Raw genomic sequence first — 17,694 nt, 5'->3', positions numbered from 1 at the left:
ACTCTTTGGGAAAGTTGTTTCCAGTAGGATCTGTGGCAAGAGAAGAGATGTCCATGTTCTTTTATTGTAGAAGTATTGCGATGATAAGAAAATCATCTGTGCCCTCTCAAAGAAGCAAATAGAAATCTTTTTCTTGAAACACATCTCTAAAAAAAAATTACATCAGAACATATCCAGTAATATATTTTAGCAGCTATAATATAGTAAGCTATTAAAATAAAGTGTGAGGATACTGTCCCAGTTCTTGCATAGACACCAAAATAGTTTGTCATACTGTAAAAAACGTAGCATTCTTTAAAAACCAAAGTTAAGAAAAACACAGCACTTCAAATTATTAAATTATATGTACTGCCTCAGCGTTTATGCAAAGCTTTGTCGTAATGAAATATTTTAAATATATAAGGAAAGCACATCGTTATTCAATAAGATATTTCAGTGTGTGGAAAACCCCAATTGTAAATTGGGTGTCAGAAATTAGATATTATTAAGCTGTTTTGTGTTTCTCCTCCCTGATTTGAATCTATTTGCATACTCAAAGTATCCCTCCAGAACCTTCCAAGGAGTCTCTTTCACATGGGAAAAGTATTCTTGATTCCTGAGAGTCTTGTCTATCTAAACATCCTCTGTGGTTAAGCCAGGCCACATTTTTGGTCTTCGTGCTCAAACCAGGCCCAGAGATGTGCAGCACAGGATCTGGAGAGGCTATTCTGGGAAAGAAGACACTTCATGCTTCCATAGTGACCTCTTTTCAGAGATGAGCCTGCTCTGGGTGAACAGTCTGGAGTTGCATCCTTCTAGATTAGGGTGTCTCTGAGTGCTGATAGAATGGGCCCAACATTTGCTAGGTCCTATTTAAGAGGCCTGTGAAGATTCGAATTCTTCGTTTTCCTGAAACTTATTGGAGTTGGAGAGGAGTTAGAGGGAAGGAGAGGGGCGGGGAAGGGATTGGATAAGTGTCTACCTCTCCATTCTTGTCCCTTCTTCCCCATATACTCCACTTCCATGGGAAAGAAAGTGGCAAGACAATGAAAATGGTAAGAGAAACATGATAATAAGGAAAATAAGGTGGTACTTACAGAAAATTCTCTGGTATGACCATTACCTTCTTGAGGGGAAAAGGACAGGACCTGTCATGATGGTCCCTCCATTTCAGGCACCTGGAATGTGGATTTGAGGTGACAGATGAGACCCACCACTCTGTGAGTGATGTGGTCCTGAAGTGCAGAAGGAGAACAGCCCACAGCACTTGCTGCAGGTCTGAGACTAAAATGCTTTTCTGTATGTTTTTGAAAATGACCTTCACAACCAAATCAATCTCTGAGGTGAAGGACACGTTTTTAGTTAATAAATTGGAGGCTAAAGTGAAGTGACTAGCTATTACTTGGGAATAAGTTATCTGATATGCAAGAAACTAGTAGAACTGATCACAATTGCTCAACAGATTGTTTTGAATACTAGCAGAGGAGACTTAAGAAAAACCACCCCACTCACCATGACCAGTGTGTGGTTTCAGGAAAGCATGGTTGTGCCACACAAGCAATGCTGTGGCCTAAGAGATTTCAGGAGCGCAGATTGATCTTGGACAAAATTAAACCTAAAACAAGCAAGCAAAAACTCATAGACACCAACAACAGTTTAGTGGTTACTAGGGGGTTAGAGGGGAGGGAGGGTGATTGAACAGGGTAAAGGGGGTCAAATATATAGTGATGGAAGGAGATTTGACTTTGGGAGGTGAACACACAATACAATATATAGATATTGTAGAAATATTTGTAGAGTTGTATACTTGAAACATGTATAATTTTATTAACCAATGTCACCCCAATGAGTTTAATAAAAATAGAAAAAGATAAAACCTAAATTGAATCCAATAGTTAGTAAAGCCCAGGCAGTGAGCTAATCCTTCAAAATTGCCCTGCAAAGCATCTCTTCTGATGCCTTTGTTTCAGATGAGAAAACAGCTTCAGAGATATTAATTAAGATGCCCAAGATCACACAGCTAATAAGTGGCCAAACCAATATGCAAATCCACATTTTTCTGGAATATCTTTCACTGTAATTGACACATTGTATTTATTAATTGACTCCACAAACATTTATTGAGTCCTGGGCTTCTCTCAAAGACCCCACAGTCTGCTGGGATCCACAAGCACACCACCTGTTATATGATAAAGGCTGTGATGGGAGTGCCCAAGGACCGTGGCAGGTGAGCACTGCGCTCAGCTGGGGGAAGAGGAAGGAGGTCAGGGAAGAAGAGAGGATGTGAGTCTTAAAGACAAGTAGAAGAAGACACAGGGAAAGGGAGCTTCAGCAGAGGAAACAGCCTGGGAGTGTAAGAAAGTGAGATAAATCCAGGGACCAGCCAGGTCCTGTGGACTGGGAGGCCAGGGAGGGGCAGCCTAGGGGGCCTGTGTGGAAGGGCAGGGATGAGTGTGACAGGGGCAGGGGTCAGATCTGAACTCCTCGTGTGTCAGGCTAAAGAAATAAGGCTTCATCCTGCACTAAGTGTGGGCACCAGCAAACTATCTTAAGAGTGGTCAGTTTTGGGTCGAGTGAGCATATTGGGAAGAGCTTCCCAGGTCCTCTGGGACACACGCAATACGGGAGACAGGAAGATTGTTTTCCATGCCGGAAAGAAGATGATAGACAAGGGGGGGTTTGCCATAGGGGCGTTGGGGATGTATAGTATGAGCAGATTTGGAAATACTGTAGGGAGAGGGGTTAAAATTGCTAGTGGCCTAATTGGTGGTAAATAGAATGGGAGGCAGGGGTATCTCATAGGTTTCTGGTGTGGATGTTTATCACGTTTGAATGTGGGACCCATCACTGTGAGAGAAGGTATAAGGTAAGATGGATGGAGGTGGTGTGGATAAGGGTGTGTGTGCATGTGTCTGTATGTGTGGGATGGAGGAGGATAATTCTCTCCAGACGCTGATTCGAGCTGCCTTAAATTCAGAAGAAACACCTTGCTCATCTCTCTAACTGAAGCAGTCCTGCCTGAAGGAAGGCATGGACATAAAGAGAAGCCCAGAAATCAAAAACTTGTCAGGGTGTCTACACCACTGTTAAGGAGTCAGGGTAATGCTCCAGCCAGCTAGCAGGGTTGCTCTGATTCCTTGGCAAGCGTGTGTCCTTATGTCCACACAAGTCCTTTGGTTTGGATTTCCACACTCACCAAGGAAGCTTATGCTCACAACAGGCTCTCCAGGTCGCTTCCACGATGAAGAGAGAATTACAGACCGGCTGATGTTGGAAGTCAAATTTCTCATTGTGAACTATAATAGTTAGTACTCTGGCTTCTGCATGAGTCACTTGAGTTTGGCTATTCGGAGTGAATTCCCCCTCAAGCCCAGTCACTTCAGGGTGTTTCTGACAGATGGGATCTGAACTTTGGTGACAGCCCAGTTATAGCAGCCAGCTGGTCTTTCAAGTCCGCAAATCCAAGTGATGTCAACAATACCCAATGAGGCCAAACCAGTGGAACCAGGAAAATCTGCAGACACCATATGCTGTTGTGGAAACTGTATGTATCTCATCGAAGGATTTTATCTGGAAGAGCGACTCCTGAACAGGTTGTTTAGTAACACTGCTGTATGGTTTTCAAACAGCTGATCAAGAATGTGTAGAATCCTGAAAGTCTCTCCCCTGGGATTTACAGGCAAATTAGCCAAAAACGCATTATGGCTTAAAAGCAGCTTCCTTTAAGAACAATTCACATAAAGAAACATATCCCTTTAATTTGCACGTAAGAAAATGGTCTTAAAAGCTTGCTACCTCAATTTACCAATTCACTCACTTATTCATTCAACAGCTGATTTTTCAATCCCACTTCTGGGTATTTATCCAAAGAAATCCAAAACCCTAATTCTAAAAGATATATGCACCCCTATGTTCATTGCAACATTATTTACAATAGCTAAGACGTGGGAGCAACCTAACTGTTCACTGATGGACAAATGGATAAAGAAGTTATACATATTATTCAGACATAAAAAAGAATGAAATCTTGCCATCTGCAACAACATGAATGGACATAGAAGGTATTATACTAAGTGAAGTAAGTCAGACAAAAAAGACAAATACCATATAGTTTCACTTATATGTGGAATCTAAAAACGAAATAAATGAACAAACAAAACAAACACACTTATAGATACAGAGAACATTTTGATGGTTGCCAGATGGGAGAGGGGTTAGGAGGATGGGTGAAAAAGGGGAAGGAATGAAGAAGTACAAATTGTCAGTTATGAAAATAGTCATGGGGATGTAAAGTACCGCATAGGGAATATAGTCAATAATGTTTTAACAACTGTGTATGCTATCAGATGGGTACTAGATTTACTAAGGTGATCATTGTGTAAGTTATATAAATGTCTAATCACTATGTTGTACACCTGAAACTAATATAATACTGAATGTCAACTGTAATTGACAAAATTTTTAAAATATTTTTAAAAAATGGCTTGTTACCTGCCTACTCTGAGCCACCTGTGTGCTGAGTGCTGGAGACACAGTGATTTACAAGACGGAAGTTGTCTCCATGGTACTTAAGCTCACCCATCCCCATGGAGAGCGGGGACAGAGTGGCCCAACATTCTACCCTCTACCCAAGGGAAGGGAAGAGAAGGAAGCTGATGTCACATAGTCACTGATTCCTCTGGAGACTCTTAGTCTGGATCTATAATTTACCCAGAAAGCCATGTTCCTGTAAATGTCCTAGGAACCAGATGCCAGTACTCAAGGTTTTCCTGCTTGAATCACAGAGCCTTTTACTGCTCTTTGCAGCTTCATTTCTAAATATGTCAATTCAAATTTATGTATAAGAGCCATCACGTCCATGTAAGAGCCGCTGTAAAACTGGTCAATTCAGTTACTTATAAGCATTAGGCAGGAGAGGGGACAATCACTAGGTAAAAATAATATTCCAAACCCACAGCCTATTTTACATGCGAGTTTTTAAATTTAGGACTTTTTGTTAAATATCATAAAAGAATAAAGAGAGCAGTCCAGACATAACATCTATCTTTACTTAAAGACAAGCATAGTTGGGTTGGAAATCAGCTTACAACTCAGTGAAGGAAATATGACCTCAGATTTGGCTTTAGTTGTCCTTGTGTCAATTTGTTTCACACCCTCTTCTGCAGCGTGGGTGGTCCTCACCCATTTCTTTTTTCAAAATGCTCATTTTTCATTATTCACATCTTAGTCACCTGTGTACTCTACAATTCTGAAGTGTTAAAATTTTTTCCAGGCTGAAGCGTTTACCTTAGTGTTTATGGGTAAGACTATGATTCACTGTAAATACTTATCAGTAAATATTCAACACAGGCCTTTCAGAAACTCATGAAAAACAAAGGGAAAAAATGTTTCAGTTATAAATTATAATAACAGTTCCATGAGGCAAAAGGATAAACAGTTCAAAATTTACTGGGCCTTTAACTCTGACATTATGATTCTTTAAATAAAAAATATGAAGGCATCGTGAGAACAGAAGGAGGAGACGTTCTATTATTTCAGCCGAGTATTGTAGTCATGTCTTGCTGTGTAACAAATCACCCCCGAATGTAACGGCTCTAAACAATACACATTTATTATGTTAAGGTTCTTGCAGATCAGGCCTCTGTGCACAAGTGGAGCTGGACTCTGTTTCGTGGTCTCTCATGAGGTTGCCATCTAGGTTTAGGTCTAAGGTCTCTTCCAGGCTAGACTGGGGAATAGTTTTATGTGGTTGTTGGTGGAGTTTACTTCCTCACCACTGTTGGACAGAGTGTCTCAATTCCTTGTTGGCTATTGTTTGAAAAGGCTGCCTTTCAACTCTTTGCCATGTGGACCTTTCTAACATGGCAGCCTGCTTCATTCAAATGCACGAGCCAAGAAGGCAGTAGAGAGAATCTGCCAGCAATATGGAGTTTGCAGTATTTTGAAACCTATTTAGAGAAGTGACATCCCATCGATTTCTAATATTTCATTAGTTAGATGTCACTAGATCCAGCCCACACTCACAGTAAGGGGGGTTATACTACTGTGTGAGTGCTAGAACATGGGGGTCCTTGGGCCATTTTGGAAATCTTCCTATCACTCGTGTAATGTAAGATTTTATATTTTACATCATACTGTTTCAAATCCACATAAAATAAATTAGCCTTCGTTGGCTAAGAGAACCCAACGGAGCTTAGAGTCTGGCAAATAAATATATTAAAAGATACTTGTGAGTTATCCTACATTTGTATATAATTTTAAGGGAAATATTTCAGAGACAGGTGACATTAGAATAAATTGGTGCTGTGCAAAGCAGTATTAGACCAGGTAGATATGTAAAACAAAAAAGTTCACATTTGGGAGACACAAAGTCCTGACTTTAAACTCCGGTTCCATCACACAGTATGTCGTGTGGCATCAGGACCCTGGATGCCTCCCTCATGCTCTTTCCAGTTCACTACCCAACCTCCCCTCAAGGGAACCACTACCCTGACCACCACAGGTTATTTTTGCCCATTTCTGAACTTCAAATCAATGCATGCTTGCTGGATCTTTTGTGTGTATTCTCTGGCTTTTTTTGGCCACCGTTTTGTTTGTGAGATTCAACCATGGCGTTACATATAGTTGGAGTTCATTCATTTTCGTTACTTTTTAATAATTTTGTGTATGAATAAATCCCAATGTATCCATTCTACTATTGATGGTCTTTTTTGTTGTTGTTAGTTTTTGACTGTTATGAATAGTGCTATTCTTTCAATATATATGTACATATATAACTATTTGTTTTACATGTAAAAATAACATGGTGAGGTCACAGGCATGAGCATACTCAACTTAATAAAAAAAAAAAAAAGACAGTTTCCAATGAGACTGTACTCCTCTCGGCAGTGTGTGAAAGTTCCTGTTGCTCGACAACCTCCCCAAATTTGTCATTATCAGTTTTTAAAATTTTCGCCAATTTGGTAGTGTCATATATCTAAATGTGGTTTTAAGCTACATAGTTCACCATAGTTCATAATCTACATTATTCACGAGGGTGACCATCTCTTCATATATGTATTGGATAATTGTATATAACCTTTTATGATGTTTCTTTTCAAGCCTCTTGCCCGTTTTTCTATGGGATTGTTAATCTTTTTCTTATTGATTTTTAGAAGTTCCTTCTATATTTTGGATATGAGCCCTTTATGAATTATTTTTTGTATATGTCTTTTCCCACTCTGTGGTTTGTCTTCATTTTCTTAGTGGTGTACTTTGGTGAATGGAATTTCTTAATTTTAATGTAGTCCAAGCTGATACACAACTTCCTTTATAGTGGTTCCTTTGGAAACTTATATGTTCTGTATAAGAAATCTTTCCCTATTCTAAATACAGAAAGATGTTCTATTATTTTCTAGAAACTTCATTGTTTTCTTTTTTTACATTTAGATCTACCATCCACCTATAATTGATTTCTTGTGTGTGCTGTGAAGTAGGGGGTTAATTTTCTTTCTTTCTTTTTTGTTCTAATATGGTATCTTTTACTGAAAGGTAAATTCTTTCTTTGCAATGCCTATTTTGTTGTAAACATACTGTCCATATATGCATGTGTCTGTTCCTGGACTTTTTGGTATGTTCCATTTGTCTATTTGTTCATTCTTGCACCAAACCACATTGTCCTAATTATTGTAGCTTTATAATAAGTTACAATATCTAGTAGGATGAATTCTCCCACCTTGTTTTTTTAAAGCTATCTTGGTTAATCTTGTCCTTTGTATTTTAACATATGTCTTACAATCAACTTATCATTTTCAATAAATAACCTGGTCTATATTTTGACTGGAATTATATAAAATCTATAGATCATTTCAGGGGAGAATTAACATTTTTAAGATATTGAGTTTTTAATCTCCAAAAGTGTCATACCTTAACATGTATTTAGGTTTTCTTTATTTTTCTCTCAATGAGTTTTAATTTCCTATGCATAGGCCTTACACATCTTTACATATATTTATTCTTAGGCATGTAAGTTTTTATACCATTGTAAACTGTATAATTTAAATTTCATGTTTGCTTTGTTGGTGGTATATAGAAATCAGTTTGTTGATCTATGTCCAGAGGTCTTGCTAAAGTTTTAATTCTAAGAGTTTATCTTTTGATTCTTTGGATGTTTTTACAGTCTAAATTATATCATCTATCTTTGTCCCATCTTTAAAGACCCATGTATCTTTGTCAGCCCTCTTAAGGGTAATTTCACCTCCATCTTTTACAAATCCCTGTAAACTACCCATTTACCCCAAATATTTGTCTTATTAGCAATGTTTGCATTGTCAATCATCAAAATATATATTTACAAACAATTTCTAAGTTTATAACACTTGTCTCTACTTAACTCAGTGTGTGTTCTATGCCTCATTTTACTCATATAAAAATGATGAGTTTGTAATTTAAGAGTTACTTTATTTCCAGCTCTAACAATCTCTATGTCTATCATGTAGTCATCTTCTAAATGGCTTTTTAATGTCCATTTTCAATACTTCTAATTTATCTTTATGAGTCTAGGGTATTTGGTTACAATTGATTTGATATTTAACACTTATGCAGTGGATCCAGGTGATTTGCTATGAAGATTTCTGCCCCCCACCCTTCCTCCTCGTCTTCCCCCCCCACCCCCACCCCGGTTCAAACGTTGTTTCTCAGTCCAGTTGTGTAGGACACAGCTCCCTGGCCCATGCTGGTATTATGAGACTTGTGCTCCCCCTGGCTCAGGCAGTCGGTCACTAGTTGGCCACTCACAGCAGCTCAAGGCAGCTCTCGCTGGCTGCTGCCTGCCACTCACGCTGGCCGCCGGCCACTTGTGGCAACCCACAGCGGCCTGCAGCAGTCTACCACAGCCCAGCTCCAGGGTGAGCTGTTGTTCACAATCTTAGCTGTAGAGGGCGCAGCTCACTGGCCCATGTGGGAATCGAACCGGCGAACTTGACGTTAGGAGTATGGAGCTCCAACCACCTGAGCCACTGGGCCAGCCAATATGAAGATTTCTAATGGGAGTCCACGTCTAATCAAAACATGGTATACTACAGTGCTGTTTATTTTGTTTGTTTGTTTTTAATTGGGGACTATTGGAGAACAGTGTGCTTTTCCAGGACCCATCAGCTCCAAGTCGTCGTTGTTTTCAATCCAATTGTGGAGGGCACAGCTCACTGGCCCATGTGGAAATTGAACCGGTGACCTTGGTGTTATGAGCACTGCGCTCTAACACTGAGCCAACCAGTCGCCCACATAGTGCTTCTTTTATTTCATCATTTACTTCCCTGCTACCTAAAAATAAGCATAGCTTTAACTTTAGTAAGCATGTTAGGCCCCTCCGGATTGCAAAGAATAGACATGCAGTCAGGTTATCTCAATTAATGTGAGTTTATTTGTGTTGATACATAAGAAAATAAGGAAGATAAGAAAGCAACCCAGTAACTACAAAGTCCAGCCTCCTTGTTCAGGAATCTACCATTATTACTCCAGTAACCTAAGAGCAGAAACAGTGAATCAACAAGAACTCTTACTTGTCTTAACTGCAGAAGTTAAGTAGTTAAGTAGTTGCCATTACTGTTGCAAGGTGGGACCATTAGGGTGACTTCGTTCCTCTCTCTATTTTGGCTGCTCTCAGCACTACTCATTTTTTTTTTACTTTCCATGCCTCATATTCAGACTCCCTGAAGGAGGGCTCTGGTTGGCTGGGCCAGGTGCCATCCAACCAGAATACCACTGCTGGGTATGTCTCCATTCCTAGGCCACTCCGTAGCCTGTAAATGGGTTTCTTTGAGTCAGGTATGAACGTTGGTAAAATTAACTGTGACCAACATGGAGAGTTCACATGACAGAAAACATGATTCTGTTCATGCAGGAATATGAGTGTGTTCTCTCCAGGTATCCAGGAAAACTATAGATCCACTCATGAAGTATGGATAATACAGCTTTACTGCTGGGGACAAAACAGCTTTTGTTTCACAATGACACTTTCTCATGGAAGATTTTCAAAGTGCTCTATTGATACCGCCATCTCCCCAAAACTACGGTACTGCATTCTTTTATTACATTGTGTGTGTGTGTGTGTGGGGGGGGTGCGGAATGTTGCCTTTAGTAACATGCACTTTCTAAAGAAGCAGGTAACCTCTGCCTTTAAGTAAAAGTAAAATTATGAATTAAGCTTTGATTCACATGAATGTTGTTGGAACATATTTTCTGAGTTGTGTTTAAAGACCTTCTTCCTCTATTTATATTGGAAAGTCATATATTATTTCAGTATTTTAAATCCTGGAAATTGAGGTCATATTCCCAAGACCTATTGTATACTTATGTGGGGACACTCTAAATTAGAAACCAGGTGTGGCCGCGTTTGTATCTTATAAGCTCAGAATTTCTCAACCATTCCTCATAACTGTCCTCCCATAGTGGAGTCCATGAGGGAATTAACAATTTTTCAAAATGTCTGAAGCTAAAAGGAATGGGTTTGAGAGCCAGGTATCCACTTTATAAAAGGAAAACTTTTCCGCTTACTAATTTTTCTCTCATATAAAATAAAAGTAAATCGTAAATAATCTTCACCCTTACCATGATTTAATTGGACTCCTTGCACACAATTGTCTCTCATCAAACTGTTAGCCCAATAAAAAAAAAAAAAGACCATAAATTGAAGGATTCAGAAAATGTTGATCAAATCAAATTATTATAAACTACGCAGATTCAGTTGGCTTTGTTAAGCCTTTGCGAAACTCTCAAATGACAGCTTTAAAAAAGTATGCCTCTTCAGATTTTTTCTCTTTACAAAAAGGGTACCCACCTCAAGCACATACCACACACATTCTTTCAGAGAGAAGACTTTTCCTCAAACATGATTTAGCTGAGCAAATCAACAAAATTGCATTCTGAATGGGTCTTGTGAAAGGCACTGTACCAAGCATTCAAACATGAGCACGCCCTCAACTTCTGATTGGCGAAATGGGAAGGGAACCTGTGCTTTTGGAGGAGTTGATTCCAACAGCTGTTAAGGTAGCTTCTAAACCTGTGATTCAGTATGGGTTTATGGAGCAGGTAGATACCACGTGTTTTTGATTATAGATTTAAGTCTGGAAAGAAGAGAGTGCGGTGGGAAAGTATAGGAGGCAGCTGAAATCATATCCACAAATGCCAGTTCTATCACTGGGCCAGAAGAGACAGCCAGGTCTCTACAAACGTTTTCTTCACTGAAAAAACCACCTATCAGTTATTTACTCAAAACGAAGACATATTGGAAACAAACTTTATATATATATATACACATACACACACACACACACATACATATATATATGTATATATATATGTGTATATATATATGTGTATATATATATATATATATATATATATATATATAAAGACAGGGATATCATTACTAAGATGCCTCTTTGGGCAAATATACAAAATGTTGGGAACAGAGCCCAGTGGCCCAGCTGCAGACTTAATTCATCACTTGGAGTAGAGCTTGGAAGTCATAAGAGAGTGGTTTGTTTCTAAGATCAAGCTGAAGAGAAAAATAAATGCCTCACCTCACAGAATGGAAAAGAAAACCACATATTTAATTCTGAAAAAAATTCAGCACTTGCTTATAAGAAAGGTTTGAGAATTTTAATGATGTCTCCAAATTCAGCCCTTTATCACACCAATTTATTTAGGTATCTTAAGGTTAGTAATATAGATATGTCCAGGTACAACTTTATCCTATTTACATAACGAAACATTAAAAATTCAAGATATCCTTTGTGAAAGAATTAGAAGTTTAGTAGTTGAACATAGCAAAAGAAAATGCATAACAGCCAATTAAATCTCACAGTTCTTTTCATCAAATAGCCAAAAGGAGCATAAAAGTGATCAGTGACCTTTTATAGAACTCCATAAATACAAGACTGCCAATGGGTCAAAAATAAGAAAATTCAGTTTTTGCCATTTCAAGGAACCTCTGAAGAATACCTAGCTAGCTAGTCACCATAAAAAGCAGTTATCTTCATAATTCAGCCAAAGATGGAAATTCTCTCAAATGGAAAAGGTAGGCTATGAACTGGGATTGACTTCAGGGCTATTGAAAATCTTCCACCAATTTAAACTAATTAGGTGAAAATAATAAATAGCTATTTGGTTACCAAAGTATATAAGGAAAAGGAAATATGCTAAATCACAGCAAATGCAAAAATGCTAAATATGGATTAATTTATCCAATCTGCCTTAGGCCAAATGAATATTCCATTAATTTCTCCTTCAAAATGGCTTCTAGTAAAGTGCACAAGGTCACTAAGAATAAGTACAGGAAACCAAAAAATCGACCATTGATCCACAATATCTAGGGCTGTTTGTAAGGGACTGAGTTTGAGTGAGCAAGAACAAAGTATCTTTCATTACAGAAGATGACTGTTCTGTTGTGAGCGAAGGCAGTTTTTTCCCATTCCTTAAATGTTAATAATCATGGAATGGATTTTGGACAAAGAAACTCATACAAGTGGTCTTACATATGATAAAAAGGCAGATTCTGGGATCGAATTCCTGAGACAGACGGACCCTGGGTCTGATCTTATCAAGAAATTCTTATGGTCTTTTAATTTTTCCCCCTTGGAATTTAGTTCAGTAAAAACGCTAACCGAAAACTCAGACTGACTCAGAGTCACTTGAGAATAGCCACAGGCTGGCAGGAAATGAGCTTCTGTCACTCCCAGGTTCAGTGAGGCACTTTTAACAAACCAGTAACTGCAGTAACAAAACATGTTTTTCAAACGGTAAGATCAGCCCAAAATGTGATCAGACCCATCTCACTAAGAACCAAATCAGAAGTGAGACAACCAACAGCACAAATACAGCCCAAATGGGAAAAGTAGGGCCAGAGCTACATAGATGCAAAGTTTTTCCACAGCCCTTTCATTCCTTTTACTGAGTCTGCTTTGACTTTTTAAAGACACTAGTTTTCATTGTGTCCCACGAGACTTTGGAAGTCCTCTAAAGACAGTGGGGACATTTTCAGTGTGCCTCGCTTTTATCATTTTCAGGTACCCTCAATGTACAGTTTACAGAGCATGGGTATAATCTAGAATGTTCCACGTCCTCTCCAGCGGTTTCATAAGCATGTTCAATTACTTGATATGCTAGTGGACAGTGGCAGTGCAGTGGAAGCCAACAGTATTGACATTTAACAGTGTGTGTCAATGGTTTGATTTGGGGGTGATCAAAGTTGTGTGGCTTGGGAGGAGAGCAGGATGCATAAAAACTGTAGACACTCGTATGCAAGTTTTCAGCCGGAAGGTCCATCAGAAGTTCCTATGGAACTCTACAGTAAGCAGAAGTATACTCATAGATATAGTGGTCACTGTTTAAAATTCATGCTTGAGAATAAATAAGGCACTAGGTTAATGTTAGTCGCACAGAAACCTAAAATACAGTCTCAGATTATATTTGCTTTTCTTTCCCCAACCCCCTGGGAAATAACTCCTGGGGCGTTTGTGGGGGAGAAATGGAAGTCGGTAGTCTGTTTAGCATAGACAGTTTAAAAGAGGAAGATCACTTCTAGAGGGGTCCAGAAAGCATCCAAATGAAAAAGAAAGTTCTGCAGAATTAGATTTCCTTTAGGAGACATGGATCCCTTTGGGACACTCTGCACGGGGGCTGTTTTTGTGGCTGCCACAGAAGGCCCTCTTGCCTCCTGGCGTTGGTGGCTTGGCTGCTGCCGCCTGAACCACCTTGAAGAGGTGGGCTGCTGGGCAGGCAGGCAGGGCTGCTGCTGCTGGTGCATGGCACAAAATCCCAGGGCACAGTTCCTGGTGCCACCTGTTTGATGGGGCTCAGAGGAAAATGGCAATGGTGGTCATTTGGCTAAGGACAAAATTCTCTTCTCCTATCCCATATAAAGATAGTGACAGTGAAGGGGCCCCATTGCACCAAGCATATGCACGTCCCGTGGCTGTGACAAATACTCCAGGAGACAACTTGAGAACTGACAAGGTAGTTACCTCTCATCCCTTCACATGTCCTTTACAAACTCAGCCCCAGTTGCTTTTCTTGGCCCAGGATTGAACTTGGTGTGTTTGTCTCTATGTCTGCTCTTGGCTTGGTTTCTTTTGCCTTCTTCCTTTTCAATCATCACCCAAACCACCTTTACTTTATTGAGATGACTGGCTGGACAGCTCCCTACAGAAACAGAGATTGGGTATATGGTAAATATTGAGATTTTATGGGCTGGCCATTATTAATGAAAAGTTTCATTAAGAATCCCCCAGTCATTCATAAAAAGTGTCACCCTTAAAATACAGCTCTCTTCCAGCTCTTCACTGCCTGTTAAACATCCAGGAAAGCAATACTTGGAAACAATAAGAATGAAAGTTATTTGATTGCTGGATGACCAACAATAGCCATTGTACACCAAGAAAACCACTGGATAAGATTTCTGGGTTCCTTCATTACTCGTTCTAGCATATTAGTAATCAAATCTAGAAATAGAAAAAAGTCATTGAGATTGCTTTTCTTTGCTCTGAAAACACATGTACATGCCAGTCCTAAAGATAATCCCTAGCACAATGTCTAGTTTTATGTTGGTGTTCTTTAAGCCAAAGAGACCCGACAAACTGATGACCATCCCAGCAGGAATGACGATCTCCAGCAGGGTTTTGGCAATGCTGTGTTCCTCCACATTTGCAACTGGATTTGTTTCCCCTTGGAGGTTCTCGGGGGAGAACCTGGTATTGATTCTATCAGGATACCACAAAAAGTATTTCAAGAAAAAGATTCTACGTCATAATGCTTTGCATTTATATAGGTTCTTTTGATTTCAAAACAAGTTATAAATATTTCCTACCATGACAACATCTTCCCGAGGTAGGTGAGTATTTACTGTCCCTACATTATCAAAAGAAACCCGAGGCCAAGCAGCACAGGGAGTTCCAGACCAGAGAGTCAGGCAACAAGACTGGGCAGCCTGACGGCTCTGGGCTTCGAAGAGGCCGTGCTCTCTCTAGGGTAGCAACAGTCTCCATTAATATAGGGTTATACATTGTATAGATAGAAAACAACAACATACAATGATAGTATAGAACAATAATCCAATATTTTTGTTTCTTAGTAAAATATGTTAAGCTCGTTATTTAAATTGCATTTCTCTGAAAAGCATTTGGTATATTAAATAGCAGAAGGTATATTAAATAGCTCTATAAATGTTTGCTGGCATACTCTTAATAGCATAATTATTCTAAAGAAATTAAAATCCACTGACACATGGAGCTCTTTCCTTTATAACCCCATGAACTAGGCAAAAATGTGAAAAACTACTCTATTCTCATAATGCAGACATAATAGCTTGCTGGGTATTAGCAGGGGGCTAGCTAACTTTTCTGAGCTTGAGAGAAAGGGTATATATTGCTGGCTGTGGTTTTCAAATACCACCAACTTGGTAGGGAAAAATGTAGCTGCAAGGTGAAAATTAAAGACTGCTATTTCCATTTTGTATTCGTTCTGAGGAATTCATACACTTTCAAAAGATATTATCGCACTTGGAACGAGTGTTGAGGTGAGTATAGGGACACTACATCATAAGAACTTCTTGTGAAAAGAAAAACGATACAAAACAAAAGCTACAGTATTAGAAGAAAATGAACAGGGAGGCAGAAAGAGTATTTTCCCAGGGTACTGAAAGCTGGCATGAGAATTTCATGCTTAGATGACTATATAGGCCCTGGAGATGGTTTATAAGGATAAATACTTGGTTTGATCTCTTCTCCAAGGTGAGATCCTCACTCTGCTTTCTCAGTCAGTTCTCAGAATGGGGTTAAAGAGCTTACATGCTAAGCTTCCTAAGACTGGACCAGGTGAGTCAGCAGAAAAAGTTCTAAAACTAGAAAGAAAGAGGCATCAAAGTCTTAAAATCTGTATGCAAACGTAAAAACTAACTTCCAAGCCAAAATGACATTCTCTGTCAGAAATAACAAATACAAAAGTCTTAAATTTCATGTACACGCCGCGAAGATATGGTTAGATATTACATGGCGTTCAGAGATTATTTTCTATAAGTGTGCTTTTTTTTCCTCCTAAAAAAGACATATTAAATGGATTTTCTCTCCTCAAGTCCTTTATGTATAAATATGAAATACAAGCTGTCAGTGTGTTCGTTCGTGTTACACACTCGCGGGGTCCTTCCCACTCGCGTTGTATGTGGCAGTTTTGTTTGAGGGGAGTCTGAGTTTGACCAAGCTTGAGCAGTTCGGCTGTTTGGTTGGCTGTAAGCTTCTGGCGTAGGGTGAGTACCAGTCCCTCTCAAATACATCTTTCAGCTGCTTAATGATGCTTGTGTTGTTCCTCACATCTGCTTGGTTGATAACAAGGCCCGTGCCCGCGTTCTGGGTAAAATCATTTCCCACCCAGTCAAAATTTCCTGCAAACAAAGGAAATAATGGTGAGGACTCACTGGGAAATAGTCCCTACATAATGAAACACAGAGCCGATTCTATTAAAAAATAACAAAATAAACACCCGGGAATAATGACCGGGAGACTAAATTGTGTTAACAGCTCAGGAAGAAAAAAAAAAAATTCCAAGAAGCCTTACATATGGCATATTAATATTTGCATGTTCTTTTGTCATTTTCTTCAGCTTTGCTCAACTGGAAACTCAAAACAAGGAATCTGCTGTTCTTTTCTGTAAATGTTATTTCTTATTGACGTTCACAAGACACACTAAATATAACAACATTTAAAATATATAGGAATCCATTTAAAAATTCTCTGAGCAATTACTGCCTTCTCAGAGACAACATCTAATCCACATGTACAAAAGAGGGATTCTAATTGTCATGCTCAGAAGCTTTGGCATCAAAGAAAAAGCTGAAGCCTGAGAAGGAGAACCAGCTCCTATTTCAAAACACAGAATGGAGTTCTGCTCCATTCGTCTGCAGACCACACTCTGGGAAGGAGACATACATAGAAATATGCTTTAGGGTAGCACGGGAAGGGACAAGATGAGGGCAGAGGAGTGATGAAATTTTGAAGCCTTTTTCTGTGAAATTCAACTTTTTCCTTCAATACAATGGGTGGAGCCAAAATCCTATATCTTTATTGATTCTCAACAGCTTTCATTAGGTTCTTCTCAGCAATTATAGCTCGAGGCTGCTTTCAGAAACCTACAGAGGGATTCCTACACCAGAGTGACTACATTCTTCTACCTTTCACCTCCTAACAGCTTGACTAACTTCAAAATCACACACATGCCTCAGTATGTTTTCAGTTCAGATGAAGTTTCTTTCACTCAGCTCTTTCTGAGACTGCATTTCAGCTCCCAGAATGCATGCTGAGGTCCCAGATGACACCCTGGTGAGGTGTCATTGAACTCACTGGAAAGGTATATGGGCCTCAAGGAGCCTTCCGAGTGCCTTCAATCAATCAGCCTACTACCCCTTTGTCAGCACTCTAATAATTCAAACCATCTTCCAGACAAGTCTGCTAAGATCGACTCAGATATACTCTGGAGAATTAAAACTTAGATAGATGATACTGTTTGGGGAGTCTTCTGTAAGTCTTCGGAAAATTTAATGGAGCTATAATTCCATGCAAGGTGCAGTGTAGATTTCTCTTCATTCACTATTCTCAGCAGGTGTCTGAATGATGGCTGAAGAGATTTCCAGAACATGCTAATATTTAAATTGTCAATGAATGTTCCCTCTTGATGCCCTTTAGATAT

At 39.2% G+C, this 17,694-nt stretch overlaps 1 protein-coding gene across 6 annotated transcripts in view; it reads right to left on the bottom strand.

Moving 5' to 3' along the window:
• Positions 1-11,344: 11,344 nt before the first annotated feature.
• PLD5 (phospholipase D family member 5) overlaps positions 11,345-17,694 on the bottom strand; it is a 233,624-nt gene continuing 227,274 nt past the window's right edge. For 3 of the 6 annotated variants that reach the window (XM_033099760.1, XM_033099761.1, XM_033099762.1), the window contains exon 10: positions 14,712-16,393. In XM_033099760.1, the coding sequence (XP_032955651.1) occupies positions 16,137-16,393 (257 nt within the window). In that variant the 3' untranslated portion in view covers positions 14,712-16,136. Of the gene's footprint in view, positions 16,394-17,694 lie in introns of all 6 variants that reach the window. The other 3 variants (XM_033099763.1, XM_033099764.1, XM_033099765.1) reach the window with 2 other exon arrangements.

Source organism: Rhinolophus ferrumequinum, chromosome 27, assembly GCF_004115265.2.
Source record: "Rhinolophus ferrumequinum isolate MPI-CBG mRhiFer1 chromosome 27, mRhiFer1_v1.p, whole genome shotgun sequence".
Taxonomy (NCBI): domain Eukaryota; kingdom Metazoa; phylum Chordata; class Mammalia; order Chiroptera; family Rhinolophidae; genus Rhinolophus; species Rhinolophus ferrumequinum.
Note: the sequence above shows the minus strand (reverse complement) of the source record. Positions and strands in the feature narration are given on the sequence as shown.